This window comes from Nomascus leucogenys, chromosome 2, assembly GCF_006542625.1.
Source record: "Nomascus leucogenys isolate Asia chromosome 2, Asia_NLE_v1, whole genome shotgun sequence".
Classification (NCBI taxonomy): Eukaryota; Metazoa; Chordata; class Mammalia; order Primates; family Hylobatidae; genus Nomascus; species Nomascus leucogenys.
In genome coordinates, this window is record NC_044382.1 from 18,280,246 (window position 1) to 18,297,578 (window position 17,333).

At 41.8% G+C, this 17,333-nt stretch overlaps 1 protein-coding gene across 3 annotated transcripts; it reads right to left on the reverse strand.

Annotated features, from left to right (window-relative positions):
- Window positions 1-7,782: 7,782 nt before the first annotated feature.
- PTTG1 (PTTG1 regulator of sister chromatid separation, securin) lies at window positions 7,783-17,331 on the reverse strand. 3 transcript variants are annotated; one of them, XM_004087228.3, is made up of 6 exons: window positions 14,368-14,589; window positions 14,125-14,226; window positions 13,633-13,817; window positions 12,274-12,367; window positions 8,653-8,811; window positions 7,783-7,925 (listed from the first exon to the last, which is right to left on the reverse strand). In XM_004087228.3, the coding sequence occupies exons 2-6, from the start codon at window positions 14,213-14,215 to the stop codon at window positions 7,846-7,848; spliced, it is 609 nt and encodes a 202-aa protein (XP_004087276.1). In that variant the 5' UTR covers window positions 14,216-14,226; window positions 14,368-14,589; the 3' UTR covers window positions 7,783-7,845. The 3 variants fall into 3 exon arrangements, with proteins under 3 accessions (XP_004087276.1, XP_030681489.1, XP_030681478.1); XM_030825629.1 differs by lacking the exon at window positions 14,368-14,589 and adding an exon at window positions 17,279-17,331 and having other exon boundaries at window positions 7,787-7,925; XM_030825618.1 differs by having other exon boundaries at window positions 7,787-7,925; window positions 14,577-14,659.
- Between the last annotated feature and the right edge of the window lie 2 nt (window positions 17,332-17,333).

Genomic DNA, 17,333 nt, shown 5'->3' on the forward strand with positions numbered 1-17,333 from the left:
TGAAGAGGGGACCGCTGTTCCACCCCATTCCCCACTACGACAGTAGGGGGATGGGATAGTGTCCTCTTGGATCCTCGCTGTTGCCTCCAGACCACACTCCCTCCCTCTACCCTCAAACTCCAGCTTGGACTGTTATATCATCAAACAGGCCCATCCATTGCTTATCTCATTGCAAACACCTGTGTCATTCCCTTCTCCCCCCCCCGACCCCCGCTCCCCCACCCACCGCTTAAAGATTTTGTCCATAGCTCACTGCCATTCTCTTTACTAATGCTCCTTTGTTCTATCTATGCCTTCCAAGATGCTGTCCTCTGAATTCCTTGGCAATTCTCCAATGAGCTTGTCTTCCATCTACCTCAACCACCCAGTCCCATGGTCATCTCCTAGACATTGTCACTAAGAAAAACTTCAAACTCTCCATAACTGATTATCTGATCTTCAAGCACTCTACTCTCCATCTTCCCAGCTCAACATTACTCTGCCTCCTTCTTTTGGTCTTCCAGGGACATACACTTAAAATCCAAGCTCATTTTCACAGCCCCTAAGATCCTCCATGATACAACCTCTGCCTACTTCTCTGGCCCTGTCTCCTACCCCTCTCCCTATCACTCACTACCCTCCAGCCCTGCTGACCTTTTTGCGATTCCTTAAACATACTAAATCCATTCCAAAGTCCATGCCTTTGCCAATATTCTCTTGCTTCCTTGATAGATACAGCCCTGGATGTCCTCTGGGTATCTCTCTCACTTCCTTCAAATCTCTGTTCAAAAGTACCTTCTCAATGAGGCCCTCCAAAACTTCTCTGTTTAACATTGCAATTCCTCCACCTACCCATTCACCCACAGGACATACCCCCTTCCCACTTTATTTTTTTCCACTACACCTATCACTTTCTAGCATACCATGTAATTGACTATTTTGTAGATAGTCTGTTTCTTCTGGCTACAATGTAAGTTTCATAAGGAGGGCAGAGATTTTTGTCTGTTTTGTTCAGTGCAGTATCCTTGGTACCTAGAAGAGTGCCTGGCTCATAGTGGCCATTCAATTGATTTTTTTTCCTTTTTGCATGAGGAAAATTAGATTATGCAGATCTGAAACAATAAAAAGGATCATTAAATCTCACTTCTACACAAAATTTTAAATCTATTGATGTTTTAGAATTTATTAAGAATCATCTAATTTCACTTTTATCGGGTTTTAAATTAATGTTTATACTTTTGCCATATAACTTAGCTTCTGTAACAGAAACACTTGATATCTGTTATAAATTGTGTCCCTTCCCCCCCACCTCAAAATTCATATGTTGAAGTCCTCACCCCCAGCACCTCAGAATGTGACTGTATTTGGAGATGGGTCCAGTAAAGAGTTAATCAAGTTAAAACGGGGTCATTTGGGTGGGCCCTAATCCAATCTCACTGATGTCCTTAGGAGAAGGGGAGATTAGGACACAGGCAACACAGAGGAAAGACCATGAGAGGACACAGTGAGAAGCCAGGGACACGACTACAATAGAAAAAGAGAGCCCTCAGAAGGATCCAACCCTGCCACCCCTCGGTCCTGGACTTCCAGCCTCCAGAATCATAAGAAAACAAATGTCCATTGTTTCAGCTCCCTCGGTCTGTGGTATTCTGTTATGGTAGCCCTAGCACATAAATATAACATCCATGTCAGGATTAGTCTTAAATTACATTAATTTATGGTAATTATACAAGGTCTTCAGGAACACAACTCTCCCATAAAACTCAACAGCCCTGTGTCTGAGTACCCGGTAGGCACCAAGCACCATGTAGTTTTGTGTCTGCTGCTTTCTTAGTTCCTCCCTCTTTCTCTGTCTCTTTTTCAAGGTATGAATCCATGCCTGCCTTTCCCTCTTTCCCCTTTGCCATCTCACATACCACCCTCTGCCTCTAACTACAAGACTGAAATACGATGTGTTGTACGGCTCTAGTCACATGCCCAGTTTTCAAACTAGTAATACAGAACATCATACTCAACTAACTTTTCATCTTTCCAGTAAGATGAAGATGCTTCTTAGTCATGTGACCTGCCCCAGATTTACACCTCTGGGCTAGTGTCCCTATAGTGCTGTCCTTTTGGGGTCCCTTCCCACAATAGTGCAGGAAGCCAGGAACCAGCCTGGCTTGGGCTCTGAGCAGCACACCAAAGGCAGGCAGCTCTCACCTCTGCAGCAGGGCTGCAAAGCAGAGGTGAGCGCTGGTGCGTGCCATTGCCATGGAAACCCACTCCCACTCCTCGGGCAGCAGAGGAAGGTGGGGCCTGCGGTCTGTTCCACTATGTGATCTGAAAAGAGAAATGGCTCATCAGTCCCAGGCTCCTCTTGCAGGAAAAAGAGGCCTCTTCAGAAGGGAGTGTAGGCACAAATCCTCCCAGAAGCCTGTGCACACAGAGCCAAAGGGAGCCTCTTTGCACTCATTCTTCCTGCCATGGTTCAGTTCCACAAACTGATCATTCATCTACTCCAGGCAAGACACTGGACTCGGAGAGTGCAAGGATAAACAAGACCCTCGTCCAAGTTCACTCTGGCTGGAAAGGAGAGACAGATCTACTGTTTGATTGTTCCTATTGCTTGAAAACATGCAGCTAAGGTCCCCAAAAGCCGCTGAGTGTGGCATATTCTAAAGTTAGCTCTGGGCTTGCCAAGAGATGCCAGTCCTAGAAGCATCAACCATCAGGAGCAGAAAGAGGCCTGATAGATGAGGTGGTCCACTTTGGGGATGTCTGCAGAGGAAAGCTGTGTCCATGGTGGGAGATGTGTTCCTCTCCTTCCTGCAGTATGAGAAGCTTTAAATGAACACGTAAAGATAGGAATCTTCAGGAAGGGGAAAAGGGCCTCTCACCCCCAGATACACACCTGCTGAGTTGCAGGAGAAATAGGTAAGCTCATGCTGGTGCCACCAACAGAACCAAGACTGGTGAGAAAGAGGGCTCTTGAGAGAGCATTCTGGGAGTATTTATTGTCCTTTTCAGTCTTGTCACTGCACTATGGGGAGACGGAGAGGATCATCGGCATGTGGAGACTGACTGCAACTTAAAGTTTGGCACCTGCTCCTGGTCCAGAGATTTCTCACGGTGGGACACCTGCTGGAGTACCCAGGCCTGCAGGGAAATCTTCCCCCCATCCTGGTTCTGCAGCCCTCAAAGGGGATGGAAAAGACCCCAGTAGTTAATAATGGAAGGGCAGAGGCCTTGGACAGCCCCTGGACCAAGGAATAGAAGGGCCCACCTGGGAAACGTGTGGGAAGAGAGGCAGGCTGCCATTCTCAGGAGGGACAGGGTCTTCAGCCATGGATGAGAGGGTGATTCTCTACACAAGGACCTCCCCATGAGCAGAGGCCACCAGCATCGTGCAGAGCCAGAACGAAGCCAGCACACTCCCCATAACCAACAAGTGGCCTGTCACACGAGCAGACTCTCTTCTCCCTCCAGCTGTCCTCCCAGGCTTGGGGCTGGACTAAGCCCCTGTGAGGGTCGTTAACACCAGAAGGGGAGAGGGGACATGTGTGGCGAGCAGAGCATGCACATGGGCTTTTGCCGAGCCCTCGCCTATACTAGGGGAGAGGGAGAAGAGCCTGAAATAGGTTTGAACCTCAAGTTTTAAAATCAGCAAAGTTTAATTTTAACCCAAAGTAACTGGAAAGCTATGAAATCTGTCTGAATGCTGCTCAGCATCACCCCCCACCCAGAAAGGAGAATAGGTCAACAAAACACGGTTGGTGGCAATTAAAAAAGAAAGAAACTCAGTTTATGTTCCCCCCCAGAGCTGGTGCTTCTCAGTAAACAGGTTATACCTGGGCTCGGCGGGGCACAGACCAACAGGTGACCAGGAACTGTCTAGGGTGGGAGAAGCTGACCTCCTAGAGTTGTGCCTGCCCCACCACTCTCTCTCTGGAAACCTTGAAGTCAGGCTCCCTGGCCCTGATACTGTGTGATGCTAACAGTGGGTACAGTGCAGTCACTGGGTCTCTAGGAACCTGGATTCCCAGGGACTGATGACATCTTTACTCATTTCAGCAAGTCCCTGAGCCCCTGCCACATGCCAGGCAGAGAATATACCAGTGCACAGGACACACCTCCTCCAGCTCCCAGTATAGCGGAGGAGAGGACCAGACACAGCTGAGCATGGTAAGTGCAAGGAAAAAGCTAAGGTCAGGGGCTAATCGAGCAAACTGGGGGACACATAGCCTGATCTTGGGGTATCAGAAAAGGCTTCTGGTAAGAAAAGCATCTCATTGGAGTACTAGAGATGGACAAGTGTGAGCCAGGTGAATCAGGAGAGGAAATTACACCCCCAAGGAGCCACCACAAGGCCGTGTGAGCCACACTGAGCAACTCAGACTTCATCCTGGTGGCAGAGGGACATCATTCCAAAGTAAATGAAGTAGGGAATGAGTGCTTGATGAGCATGGGTTTATTTTTGGGGGTGATGAAAGTGTTCTGAAATTAGATAGTGGTGATAGTTGCATATGCTCCATGAACTAAAAGCCACATGTTTAAATGAATTTTCTTATGTGAATGTTACCTCAAAAAAAAAAAAAAAAAAAAAAAAAAGGCTGGGCGTGGTGGCTCATGCCTGTAATCCAAACACTTTGGGAGGCTGAGGCGGGCGGATCACAAGGTCAGGAGATTGAGACCATCCTGGCTAACACGGTGAAACCCCATCTCTACTAAAAATACAAAAAAAAAAAAAAATTAGCCGGGCGTGGTGATGGGTGCCTGTAGTCCCAGCTACTAGGGAGGCTGAGGCAGGAGAATGGTGTGAACCCAGGAGGCGGAGCTTGCAGTGAACCAAGATTACGCCACTGCACTCCAGCCTGGGCAACAGAGCGAGACTCCGTCTCAAAAAAGAAAAAAAAATAAAATGAATACCTGGAAGGAACTTTCAATTCCAACCAAGATGGAGTAACAGGGACCAGATTTACTCTCCTGCCTGAAACTAAAAAACAAGGCAAAATATATGAAACAAGGGCTTCCCAAAGAGTGGACATCAGGCAACAGAGAACAGCGATGCCTGAGGAATGTGAAATAAGTGAGGCGAGGCCGATGACTGTCCTCACTGGCTACTTTTGAGTTTCCAGGCCTCAGAGTAGGGAAGTAAGGGAGGCAGGCAGAGCTCAGTGAATTTCCCGAGTTGAAGAGACAAAGCAGAGTCAGGCCAAGGCAGGCCAAGTTTGCAGAGCAGAGCACTGGAGAGGAGAGCGCTGCACAGAGAACCCTGGAAATTTGTGGAGGGTCTCCCTGTAATATTCAGAAGAGCACTGATCCATACACGCATATGAGAAAACTAGCTGAAAAGATGAGAGGGAAGAATTCCTGAAGCCCACACAGGGCTGGGAATAGTGTCTGCTCCCACCAGCAGGACAGGAAAACCTCATAATTCAGGGGGCAGCAGAGTCCTAAGCGTCTCACACTTCAGTAGTAGGGGGAAACTAGCCCTGGGCTAAATGCTGCTCTGGTGATGCCTGACCTTAAAGGCAAGTCTCAAATGAATCAAATTGCTTCTAGGTACCTTACCCATACTCCAGAACAAAGGTTAAGAACATTAATAGAAATGTAAAAACACCCAGCATGAAAAAAGGTAAAATCCATGGCTGGCATGCAAAGAAGTAGAAAATTACAACTTGCGATGAGAAAGAAAAAATGGTAGCAAGATAATGGCATTCCTGACTGTTAGCTCCTACTCTAAGAAGGTACAGTATCCTGAGAGGCAGGTTCAGAGGTGGTATAGAGAAATGTAGAAGGTTTACAGAGTTGTAAAGGTATGAATAAAGTCTGTCTTATTTCAAAGTGTCAGAACTTAACAAAATAGCAACAACCCCCACAAGATGCAAATTATCTGTATTAATGAAGGAGCAGCTGCTTAAAGTTCTCAGTCTCAAAACACATTATGCACATTACAATCTGATTAACAGCAGATGAAAAAATCAGATCCCTCTATACTCAGTTCTGACCCAGAGGACAGCAATTAATTGGTAAGGGACTGACTAGTCCCCTTGCTCCCAGCCCTTGGTTCCCTCTACCACAAAAGACAATTTTCCAGAGTTTCAGTTTGTGTTGCAGAGTATGAAAGCCATTCAGAACTACACTTTGCTTTTTTTGTTGTTTTTGTTTTTGAGACAGCATCTCACTCTACCACCCAGGCTACTCTACCACCCAGTGGCATGATTATAGCCACTCAAGTTGTAAGCCTGAATTCCTGGGCTCAAGTGATCCCCCTGCCTCAACCTCCTGAAACTAGGACTACAGGCGTGCGCCACCACACCCGGCTAATTATTTTTAATTTTTTAGAGACAAGGGTCTCACTACATGGCCCAGGTTGAACCTGAGCTCTTGGGATCAAGCAGTCCTCCCGCCTCAAACTCTCAAGTGCTGGGATTACCGGTGTGAGCCACTGTGTCCAACCTATACTTTGGTTTTCTTAGCAGCCCTATTTTATCTGAGGATGCTAAACCTAATACTCTCCCCTAAAGCCAAGTGCCCTAGTAGTCTTATGGTATTATCTTCTAGAAGTCTGCCTTTCCAGTAATTCCAGAAAGTCACACTGATTCAGTTGTATTTAGAAGGTAAAAAGTTTTAAAGTCAGGATAAGCGGTTGTAGGTGTTCTTAGTATTTCATGCCTAATATCCTTCAGCTTCCTCCGATAACAATGGCAAAGGGTTCACATTCTAACTTGACCATAGAAGCTACTGATATATCAAAGGAAAGACTTATAAAACTTAGAATCAAGCAAGGGTCAAATTCATGTGACTACATGGCCCAAGCAAGTCAAGAAAGTTAAGTAGGCTACGTCTGAGAAGAGACACGAAAAGTAAAAGGATCACTTCAGTTCTCACTGAGGCCATTTAAGACAGGGTCTGTGGGATAGAAAGCCTACATTCCACCTAAAAGGCAGCAGCCAGCAATCCACCTCTAGCCCCAGCAAGTGTTGGAAACAGGGTCTACTATGGACCCATCTCTTTTCAAGAGAATCTCCAAAGCCAGATTGGTGAAACACTAGAATTTTAAATAGTGGAAATGATTAAGGTTTTTCAAATATCCACCCCCTCCCTCAAAAAAAAAACCTATGAGCAACCATTTGCCATCTCTATTTTGATTCCAACCTCAGAACTGACATCAAAATACCAGCTCTATCATTTTCTAGCTCTTCACATCTTTGACGAATCTATGAACTTCTGAGCTTCATTGTCTTATCTGGAAAAGTGTCAAACATTAAACATAATAATGCTTCTCAAATACTCATGTCCAACACAAGGTAAACAACTAAATACAGTTTCCTATAGGTGGAGTGTAGACCTTACTATCAGTAGATTATCTACAGTGATCTTTAAGGAACCTAACTGAAGATCCCACGGAGGTTGAATTCTCAGAAGATACAGAGCCTTTCAATACTGAGTATTAAAGTCATTAGAAACTAAGTACAACCAGCAATAAAGAATGCCTAGCAATAGATACTTAATGAGTTGGAAGTAGTTCTTTTAACTAGAAGAGATCTAATTATTAATTAGATTATATTATTTTAATTAAGAGGTCTAATAACTGTCACTAGTTAATGGCCACAAAAAGTCAATAAAAGTACACATTGAGGGGTATACTTTTCAGGAAAAACAGTGGCGGCTTCTAAAATAAGCTGTTAAACCAAAAAGATTTAAGTTTTTAGAAATCAGACAAATCTCTATTGTCACATTACAGACTCTGTTAAACACCTCAGCTAGCTTTCATGTTGTTTTAAGTAACCTCCACGGAAAAGCAACCACAATACTAGGAAGAATCTGTTAAAGAATGCTTTATTAATACAAATACACACAAACTCTAAAGCACTAAGAAATTTAAATATCTATGTCACAGCAAACAGGTGGCAATTCAACATCCAGAGTCGACAGAATGCTTGAAGGAGACTGCAACAGATCTAGAAAACAGGAATCTCTTATTAAATTTCTGCAAATCCTTGAGTCATTGTCCATATCAACATAGACATTAGCTGTCAATCAAAAACTCATGTTTTTCTCTTTGTCAAATCAATCACCTCCATCCCCTCCTGACACACACTTTTTGGAATGTGTCTGTGGCCCCAGAATTGACTTTCATTAGGAAGTAAGTCTTAGAAGTATCTGAATCTCTACTGTTCTTAGAGACCAAAGTAAGAGTTAACAGTCTCACTAATGTAACTTATTAGCACAAATTATCCCACATCAGAACAAACAGAAAACATAATGATGGCTTTGACTACCAGTTCAAACAAAGACCTCAAACCTTCTGCAGTAAGAAGTTATTGTCTATGCTACAGCACAGGTGTTTTGATCTTATATTAGCTTTGGATATAACAGGGAATCATCATTCCAAGCAAGTTTATTATATATGCTTCAACTTACAGCCTAAGAAGATGTAAGTGAGAATTAATCTTTTGACTGTAGTAAGACTATCCAGTTTCCCGAACAACAATTTTACTGGGGCACTTGGGACTAAAAAGCAATACCAATTTAGAGTAGTTTATTTTTCTGAAAACTAATCCTTGTCCTTTGAAGCATAGAAATTACTCACAGGCTCACCTCCCGCACAACTCTGCTCCCACGGTAATGGAAGGGTTATGAAACAAATTGTTTGTAGCCCTTCTAGAATGGCACTTGCTCACTTACTGGATTCCCATGGTGGAGAGGGCATCTTCACAGGTGAAGGGGGGCCCAGCTGAAACAGGTTTTCAAGCTCTCTCTCCTCGTCAAGGATCATGAGAGGCACTCCACTCAAGGGGAGGTGTGCAATCTGGTGCTCTTCAGGCAGGTCAAAACTCTCAAAGTCTGTTACAGAGAGAAAGCGTTTTTGTCAGGGCAGCAGTTCTCAGTGTGGGCTGTAGACCCCTTGTGGTCTGAGACCCTTTCAGGGGGTCCATAAGGTCAGAACTATTTTCATGACAATATTCACACTTTTTCCCACTGGGTTGACATTTATAATGATGGTACCAAGGCAATGGTGGATAAAGCTGCTGGTGCCTCAACACAAATCAAGGCAGTGACAGTAAACCATATTAGCAGTCTCTGTTCTACATCTTTCTTCACTTGTAGTTTAAAAATGCCAGTTTCACTTAATGTCACTTCACCATATGCAGTAGAAAGTATTAATTTTATTAGCTCTCCATCCTTGAGAAGATGTCTTTTTAATGTTCTGTGTGATAAAATGAGAAGTATGCCATAAAGCACTTCCACTGTACACCAAAATATGACTATCTCAAAGCAAAAGGATTTGTGCAATTATCTCAGTTGCAAGCTAAAACTAGAGAACTTTTTCCTGGAATACTGTTTTTACTTGAATTAACAACTGCAAGAAATCCCATGGTCACCCAGACCTGGGTGCTTGTCACACTTTTTCTCAAAGGAATGAAAGAAGTCTATCACATCAAGGAAAACTGACAGTCTTTGTTGCCAATGGCAGAATATAAAATGTCAAAATTTTGTCAAAAATTAAAAAATGAATTTTTTTTTTTTTTGAGACAGAGTCTCATTCTTTCACCCAGGCTGCAGTGCAGTAGCACGATCTCCATTCACTGCAACCTCTGCCTCCTGGGTTCAAGCGATTCTTCTGCCTCAGTCTCCCAAGTAGCTGGGATTACAGGTGCGCCCACCACACGCGGATGATTTTTGTATTTTTAGTACAGACGGGGTTTCACCATGTTGGCCAGGCTAGTCTTGAACTCGTGACCTCAGGTGATCCACCCGCCTTGCCTCCCAAAGTGCCTCCCAGGTGTGAGCCACTGCATCTGGCCAGAAAAAGGAATTTTGGAAAACTTATCTGCAGTCATTAGCTTGACAGGTGCCTTAGACACTTTTCTGATGAGATCAGTTGTGATATTAATGTGCTTTTGATATTGTATAATAAAGCATCTCAACATGTGGGTATCTACATATCTCAGTGAATCAGTATTTCTGAATGATCAATGCAAGATAGATGCAAGAATATAAGATACATTCCAAGTGCAAAATAGACCATTGGATTTTACTGTCAAAATACAAAATGCTCATTGATACAGTTTCAGATTCCACACTGCAATTTTATATTCAGAAACAGCCACTTGTGGGTTTTAGTGTAGTGGCAAAAAAAACTATCCACACTTATCTGAAAAGCGATAAAAGATAAAACAGATACGTTTTATCTATTAAAAACGTATCTGTGTGAGGCCAGGTTTTCTTCGTATATTTTAACACATGTAAGAGTGAACATAGAATTTGACAAGAATCCAGTTGTCTTGTATTAAGCCAAATAAAGCAAATTTTCAAAAATATAAACCATGCCATTCTTCTCCAAACTTTTCCAAAACAAAAAATATTTTATGTTAAAAAAAATTACATTAATGTAATGTGATTACTTAGTGAATAAATATCTCAAGTTTCTCAGTTTTAATTTTGAATACAGAAAAGACCAGATCACACAAGCAAAAGTGGTCTTCAATAATTTCTAAGAGTGTAAAAGGGTCTTTAAAGCAAAACAAAAAAAAATTGGGAACCACTGTGTTAGGTAACATTCTTTCTTAAAATCCAAGTACCTTACTTCTTAGCAATTATTTTTAAAAAGTGATTTTTCTGTACAGTAACAAAAGTAGGATTTAATACTGAATTTTCTTCAAGGAGCCGTTTTCTCAAAAGATTAGAAAATCATGGTTTTCCTTATCTTTGTCTGTAGGTGTGAAAGTTCTCTAAAGCCTAAGTACTCAAGAATTAGTCTGCTCTTTTTCAAGCCTGGTAAAATCCAGAAGTCAAAAAGGAATTGAATGATATGTGACTATTTAACTTAAAACCACTGAATTGTAAAGGAAACCATAAACAGACGAAAGACTCCAGAGGAAAGAAGTCTGCAATATAAGGGGAGCTAATTTTATCTACAAAGAGCTCTTTTAAATCAAAGAAAAACACAAACAGGAAGTTAATAAAAAAAGAAAAACTGTAAGTGGCCAATAATCAAATATGCTCACCATACACACAACAAATTTAAAACAATGAAATATTTCTTTTCTGAAAAAGATTAGAGTTTTAAAACATTGATAGTTAGTGAACATAGAGGAAGTAGACATCTTCATCCACTGTAGATGGATTGAACAATTTACACTATTTTGAAGGGCCACTTAGCAATATCTCTTTCCTATAACACAGGATATTGTGGTCTTCATTCTTGATCAATATGTATAAATCTACCTCATTTTCCTCAATGGCTGAATGGTAATTATTAGCACGGATGCACCACATTTTATAATTTTAAAACTTAATCACACAAACCCTTGAACTCAGCAGTCCTTCTCAGAGTTTCCCTCTGGATGTACTCACAAACTTACAACAAGATCATTTCAAGAATACTAATCGTAGAAATGTTTGCAGTTTCTAAAAGCCAGAACAATCTGAATGCAAATTAGTAAAAGAATAACTACATGACCTCTTCCGCTAAACAAAAGGGTAAAAGATCCAGCTCAGAAATCTGTAAGGCCCTCCCTGATCTGCTCCCACACCTCACCTGTATCCTCCTGTATTTTTCTGTAACTGTAAATAGTTACTCTGCCTGTATTTTTCCTAGAACCACTTCAGTCTCTTTTCCTACCTCATGATCTTTGCACCACCTTGACCTACAATGCTGTTTTTTCTGGCTCACACTCAAAGTGAGATGACTTGTCCAGCATCTGACTTTCCCTTCAAATTATGGGCTCCCATAGGCAGGGCCCATCTTGTTAAACAGTGTGGCCAGCACCTAATGATGCCTGACACACAGTAGCTTCTCCTCAAATGGCTGAGTAAATTAAAGCTTGAAAAGCTGTTTCCAAAACAGAAAATATTTCAGATACATGTAGCAGGTTGAAGAAATTTGAAAAACACGTCTTCACTGTCTTATGTAGATTTTTCTAACCAAAGAAATAATCCTACCAAAGTACTCTCAGGCATTGCTCAACTTGACATAAAGCTCACTTTCTAAAAGGCTTGTGAGAAAGACTGTCCACAATGGGACTTATTCAATGTTCATGAATACATCTTACCTCCTCTAGGTGATAAGCTTTTACAGACAGGAACAATGTCTTCTACATCTTTGTTCCTATTCCCCTCCTGACCTAAGATGATATCTTGCAAATAATTCCATCAACAAGTACATTTGTCCAAAGCAACCCAGATTCAGACAGTCTCATCATAGTTTTTGGTCATATATTATATTCATAACAAGTTACAGCTGAGCTGAATACTAAGACATTAAAGGCCAAAAGCACTTTTCGCAATTGCAAAAGATACTACCTAGAGGATTGAAGGGAAAGAATTTCTCTATTTCTGGATAGGCATCATCTGAGGCAGGAACAGAGCTTTTTGCTTTAACAGTCTTCTCAGTCATCTAGAACAGCCAAAGAAAATATGGGTTAGTGAGAGTGGAAGTCTTATTAGCTGATTAGTTTTTAAATTTGTCAATTTCTTGCTGCCTTCTAAGAAGCCATAATCCTTAGTTTTCATAATTGCACCTAAATATACTTCAAATAATATGATTCAAATGTAATTCGAGTAGCATGACTCAGAAGTTGAAATCTGAAATTTAAGTACCAGCACCTGTCAGCATAAGTGATCAAGAATGCAGAGTTAATTCAGAGCTAATCAATGCAATTATTCAACCTAACAGAGAAGGAAATGGGCATGAATCACCCAGGATAGTAGCTAATCATCAAAGCCATTTTTGGCTTATAGGAGTGTGATTTTTTCCACAAGTGTTACCTTAAATTATTTGCTTGGTTAATATTAAAAACAAGTTTGTGTTCCTCAAATACACACATTGAGTAAGAGGCAGCAAGACACTGTCAAGGACTTTAGAATAAACACCATGGGCAATCTCCTAGTCTGGAGTTGACAGGTCTACTACAGTCTACTACAGAAGGGTGCTACAATGGAAGGTGGTATGTTCCTGATTTATCTCACCTCACATATGCATGCCTAGAACTCCCTATGAGGTTCTCACACTTCGGTTCTCTGTCTCATTGTTTTTGCCATATCTTTGCAATTCCTGTATTTAATATTTTTCTTTAAGTTAATTCACTTTTTAAAGAAGACATCCTTGTCCTAAGTTGCACTACATGTAATTCACTAGTTGTTTCCTAATGCAAATTAAACAAAACAGTTATTCAAATAAAGTGTTAATCCACATGCTAACATCTTTCACAGCAAAGTCCTCTCATCTGGGATACACGGACCTGTAGCTTGTGACTCACACAAAGATCAACATGCTAGCAAATTGTCACCTAACAAGCTGCTAGTTGCCCTGGAAGGCTAGGAGGAGAATGGCAGCACCTGTGCTATTATAGCAGCACCAGAACCCTCTTAAAGCACCCTCTCTCTCAGTATGTATCTGTAAGTAGATACCACCAACCAGTTTCAAGACACTAGTTAAGGACAGGTGAGGCAAAAATATGCATTAGCTGCATCTGAGATTTCCAATCTCAAGGTACCAAGAAGTCCACAAGTACAATCTGAGTCTTCTCTACTACTCTGCTTGCTAACCCCTATTTCCCTTCTACTCAGAGGGAAGAAAGCTAGGCAGGGTGATGCCAATCGTCATTTTAAGAGTCAAAAGTGCTTAAGTGTTTAAACAGTGTCTTTATAGCCAACACTTACCTTTTTGGCAGAAAAGCTTGGCTGCTTTTGTTTGAGGGGTCCCTTGGTCTTTACAGACTTTTCTGTAGCTCTGTTGACAGTTCCCAAAGCCTTTCTGGTAGCTTTAGGTAAGGCTGGTGGAGCATCGAACGTTTTGCCAAAACGTGGTGTTGAAACTTGAGATCTCCCATCTAAGGCTTTGATTGCTGAAGAAAAAGTCTTACCATAAGAATATTCCAGCAGCAAAATACCTGTACAACTTGAATACTGTGTATATAAACTTGACCTCTCACCCCCAAACCCACCCCCCCACTTTTGGTAATGGCATGGCTATGATAGGCCTAATAGCTGAGATTCAGTATTTCCTTAAATCATCTCATTAAGATATTGAAAATGAAAAAGGGCCAATAACAAACTTGACTCCAGTTGCCCAAAAAGTACACCAAACGTCTCGTCCAGCTCCAGGCCACGTCCACAATACCAGTGTATCCGACTGCAGCCTTGTATACTTACAAGGTCCAGACCCCAGCTTCAGCCCATCCTTAGCAGCCACACGGGTGCCTGGTTCTCCATTTTCCTTATCAACATAGATCAGAGTAGCCATTCTGGATTATTCTAAGAATGAGAAATACATATTAGATATTAGGGAAGGTGGGAGAAGCAAAGGTATAGCAACATACCAAACTTTCTATCCTAGGAGTGTCCACACAAAAACAAGAGCTAAACAGACAGTCACGGGCGTGAGCCAACAAGTACTTAATCCAGCTCTCAAATCTTCCAGCCTGAGTCAGGGGCTCTAAGGTCCCGAGGAGCGGACAGTTTGGGGCTGGCACTCATCAGAGAATCGCCGTGGGTCCAGTTCGCAGTCGGAGACCGCGCTCAAACGGGCTCGGAGCCATCTACGCCCCGGGCAGTCCCCCAACCCCAGCCCCAGCCCGCCTCCTTCCCCGCCCGACCCGGCTCACCTAACCACCCGCGACCCTCCCGTTCACTCACGCAGCTCTTAACAGCCACATTCATCTAAGGGCGCGGTGAACGGCCGCGGCGCACTCCCGGTTTAAACCACAACTCGCGGCCCAATTGGCTCTTCCGCCCAGGAGGCGGGGCGGGGGGGGGCGTGGTCACCAAGTAGAACCAATGGAAGGGACCTAAGCAGCCAGGGCTCCGCCCCAAAAGCTCTCAAACTTTGTGGCACGTTTTCTGGGAAGAAAAAAGCTAGGATTGTGTAATATTAAAAAATGAATTGAGAGGCTTTTTTTTTTGCTCTCCATATTATTAAGCTGCATGGAGTGAGGTACTGACTCAATAACAAAGTTTTATTGCTTTAAGATATTTTTATTTAAATGGCACTGTAGAAAGGATGCAAAATAAATAGAAATATTGTAGAAACGGGGGAAACCACCAATGTTGGGTCTAAAGAATACTAGCAGAGGAGAATTTAAAATTAAGAAGAAACGTAAGTATAAGTACAGATATATCAAACAGCAGCGTTTAGGTCATTCTCCTATGCTTATGATTAAGAACGAACTGATCATTCCCTAATCTTAGTACTATCCTCAATACTTCAGGCTAAGATGCTGTTTCTATTATACCATCACGAATCTGTCTTAGGAACAAAATTATGATTCTAATGAATACATAATTTGGTCTTCCCTTAAAATCCTGTCCTTTGATAGTGATTTATTTTAAACCTCTAACATCTCAATAATATATTAACCAAAGCTGCCTGGGAGGGCTTGGCCAGGGAGCAAGAGAACATCAGAGAGATAATAAAGATATAAAAAAGGAATTCCAATTTCCCAGATCTGAAAAGAAATTTTTCTTGAAAAAGTTGACGACCTTTTCCTGTTTCTATAGTAAAATGGAATACATTGAACAACTACAAGATGAAGGTATAAATTCAAAAGATAAGGCTGACCTGTGTCATTCAAACTCCACTTCCCACAGGTCACCATATATACATTTTAACCTGCAGATCAGCTGAGAGAGAGGAGTTGATTCCATATTACTCTTTCACAAAAGGCTTAACACTATACCTGACATAGACATGGTTCTCAATATATGCCAGTTCATCATCTCTTCTTCCCTGGCATTTCAGGACCAATATTGATTGAATGAATCATTCATTCACAAATATTTATTGAATACCTATTAAATGCTGGACATTATCCTAGGTATCAAGAAGAAAAGAGCCTAACTTAAGGTGAAGAAAAGAGGAAAGACAGAAAAATATGCATACCTTTATTGTCCCTTCACTGTTCTCTTTCCTTTATCCCCATCCCTTATTTCCTCCTGTATCTCCTAAATTTTACATCATCATATTATCAGCACTCAAAGTGTTAATTTTTGAGACTGAATCTGTACAACACCTATAGCTTCCAAGTGGGGATTCTCTATCTACAGAGGTTTTGGGGTGCAAGGTTTATCTCCTTTAGATGTCTTCTTTTTTTCACCAACAGAAAGCATTGTTTCTCCAAAGGTCATGCAGCAGCTGTAAACCATAACCACCCTCTCTTTGAATAACCACTGTTTTCTTACTAATGATGCCCTCAGACCAGCTTTGCTATTCCTATTACTGGAAATACTCAATTGCTAAACCACCCTCACTCACAACAGCATTTAGTCCCTAATCAGCTTCTCCCAATCCTGCTTTACAAACAGCAACCCATCCAGAACCAATCCCAGCTTTCCTAGACCTTCCTCAGAACCCTCCAGAGGGACCTCAAGTCTTAGAAAAGATTCAACTCTCTTGTCCTGCGCTTTCTGATTCCTCTTCAAAATGTGCTCTCCTGGTGGTTTTGGCTAATTAGGCCTTAACACTCCTAAGCAAATTTCAGGAATGTTTTTAAGTGGAAAAAAACAAAGCCTGAATGATTCATAGACTCTACTCACTTTCACGCTAATCTCTGACTCTGTTTCTTCATCTGCCCTGTAAAATCACAATTAATATTTATGTTCCTAAACTTCAGGTATTGCAAATTCTTAATACAAAAAAATAGATTCTATTATGTTGGGCTATTTTATTGGGGCAGAAATGGTAGCTATTTTAACTTTTACATTCAAAAAGGATACACGTTATGGGGGGAGGAGGAGAACAACCAGAATAGAAAGCACAAAGAAAAAAAAAACACACAAGAAATTCTACCACGAAAATTAGTTTATGTTCCAGTATTTTACTTCACATGTATACTTTTAAACAAGGGATGGGATAGCACAGATACTGTTTCTCCAAAATGGAAATTGTCGTATTTTTTTCTAATGATAACGTGCCTTATGTTCGCACAGCACCTGGTATTCCTTTCATAGCAACTTTTTACAACTGCTAAATTATCTGAATAGTTGTTTCGGTGTCTTTTGCACGCTGATGTAAATTTGAGGGAAGACACTGTGTTCACCAAATCCCCAGCATGTTGCAGAGCCTGGCTACTAATTAGTGCCAAGTTTAACTGCTTTTTTTTTTTTTTAGCTGATACTTCACCAACTTCCCCCTTCATTTCATAGTCTCCTGGTGAGGCTTACGCGCTTGTCTGTTCTGGTCTTTTTTTTTTTTTTTTTTTTTAACTTCCTAAAATTCTCCGACTCTAAAAGAAAGCTCCTAAATAGAAGCCAAAAAGAAGCTACCCAACTTGAAACTCCCCACAAACCGGGTAAATAGCGCGATACGCACAGCTAGAGTTATCGCGATTCCCACGGCGCAAGTGCACTGGAGGCCCCCCTCCGCC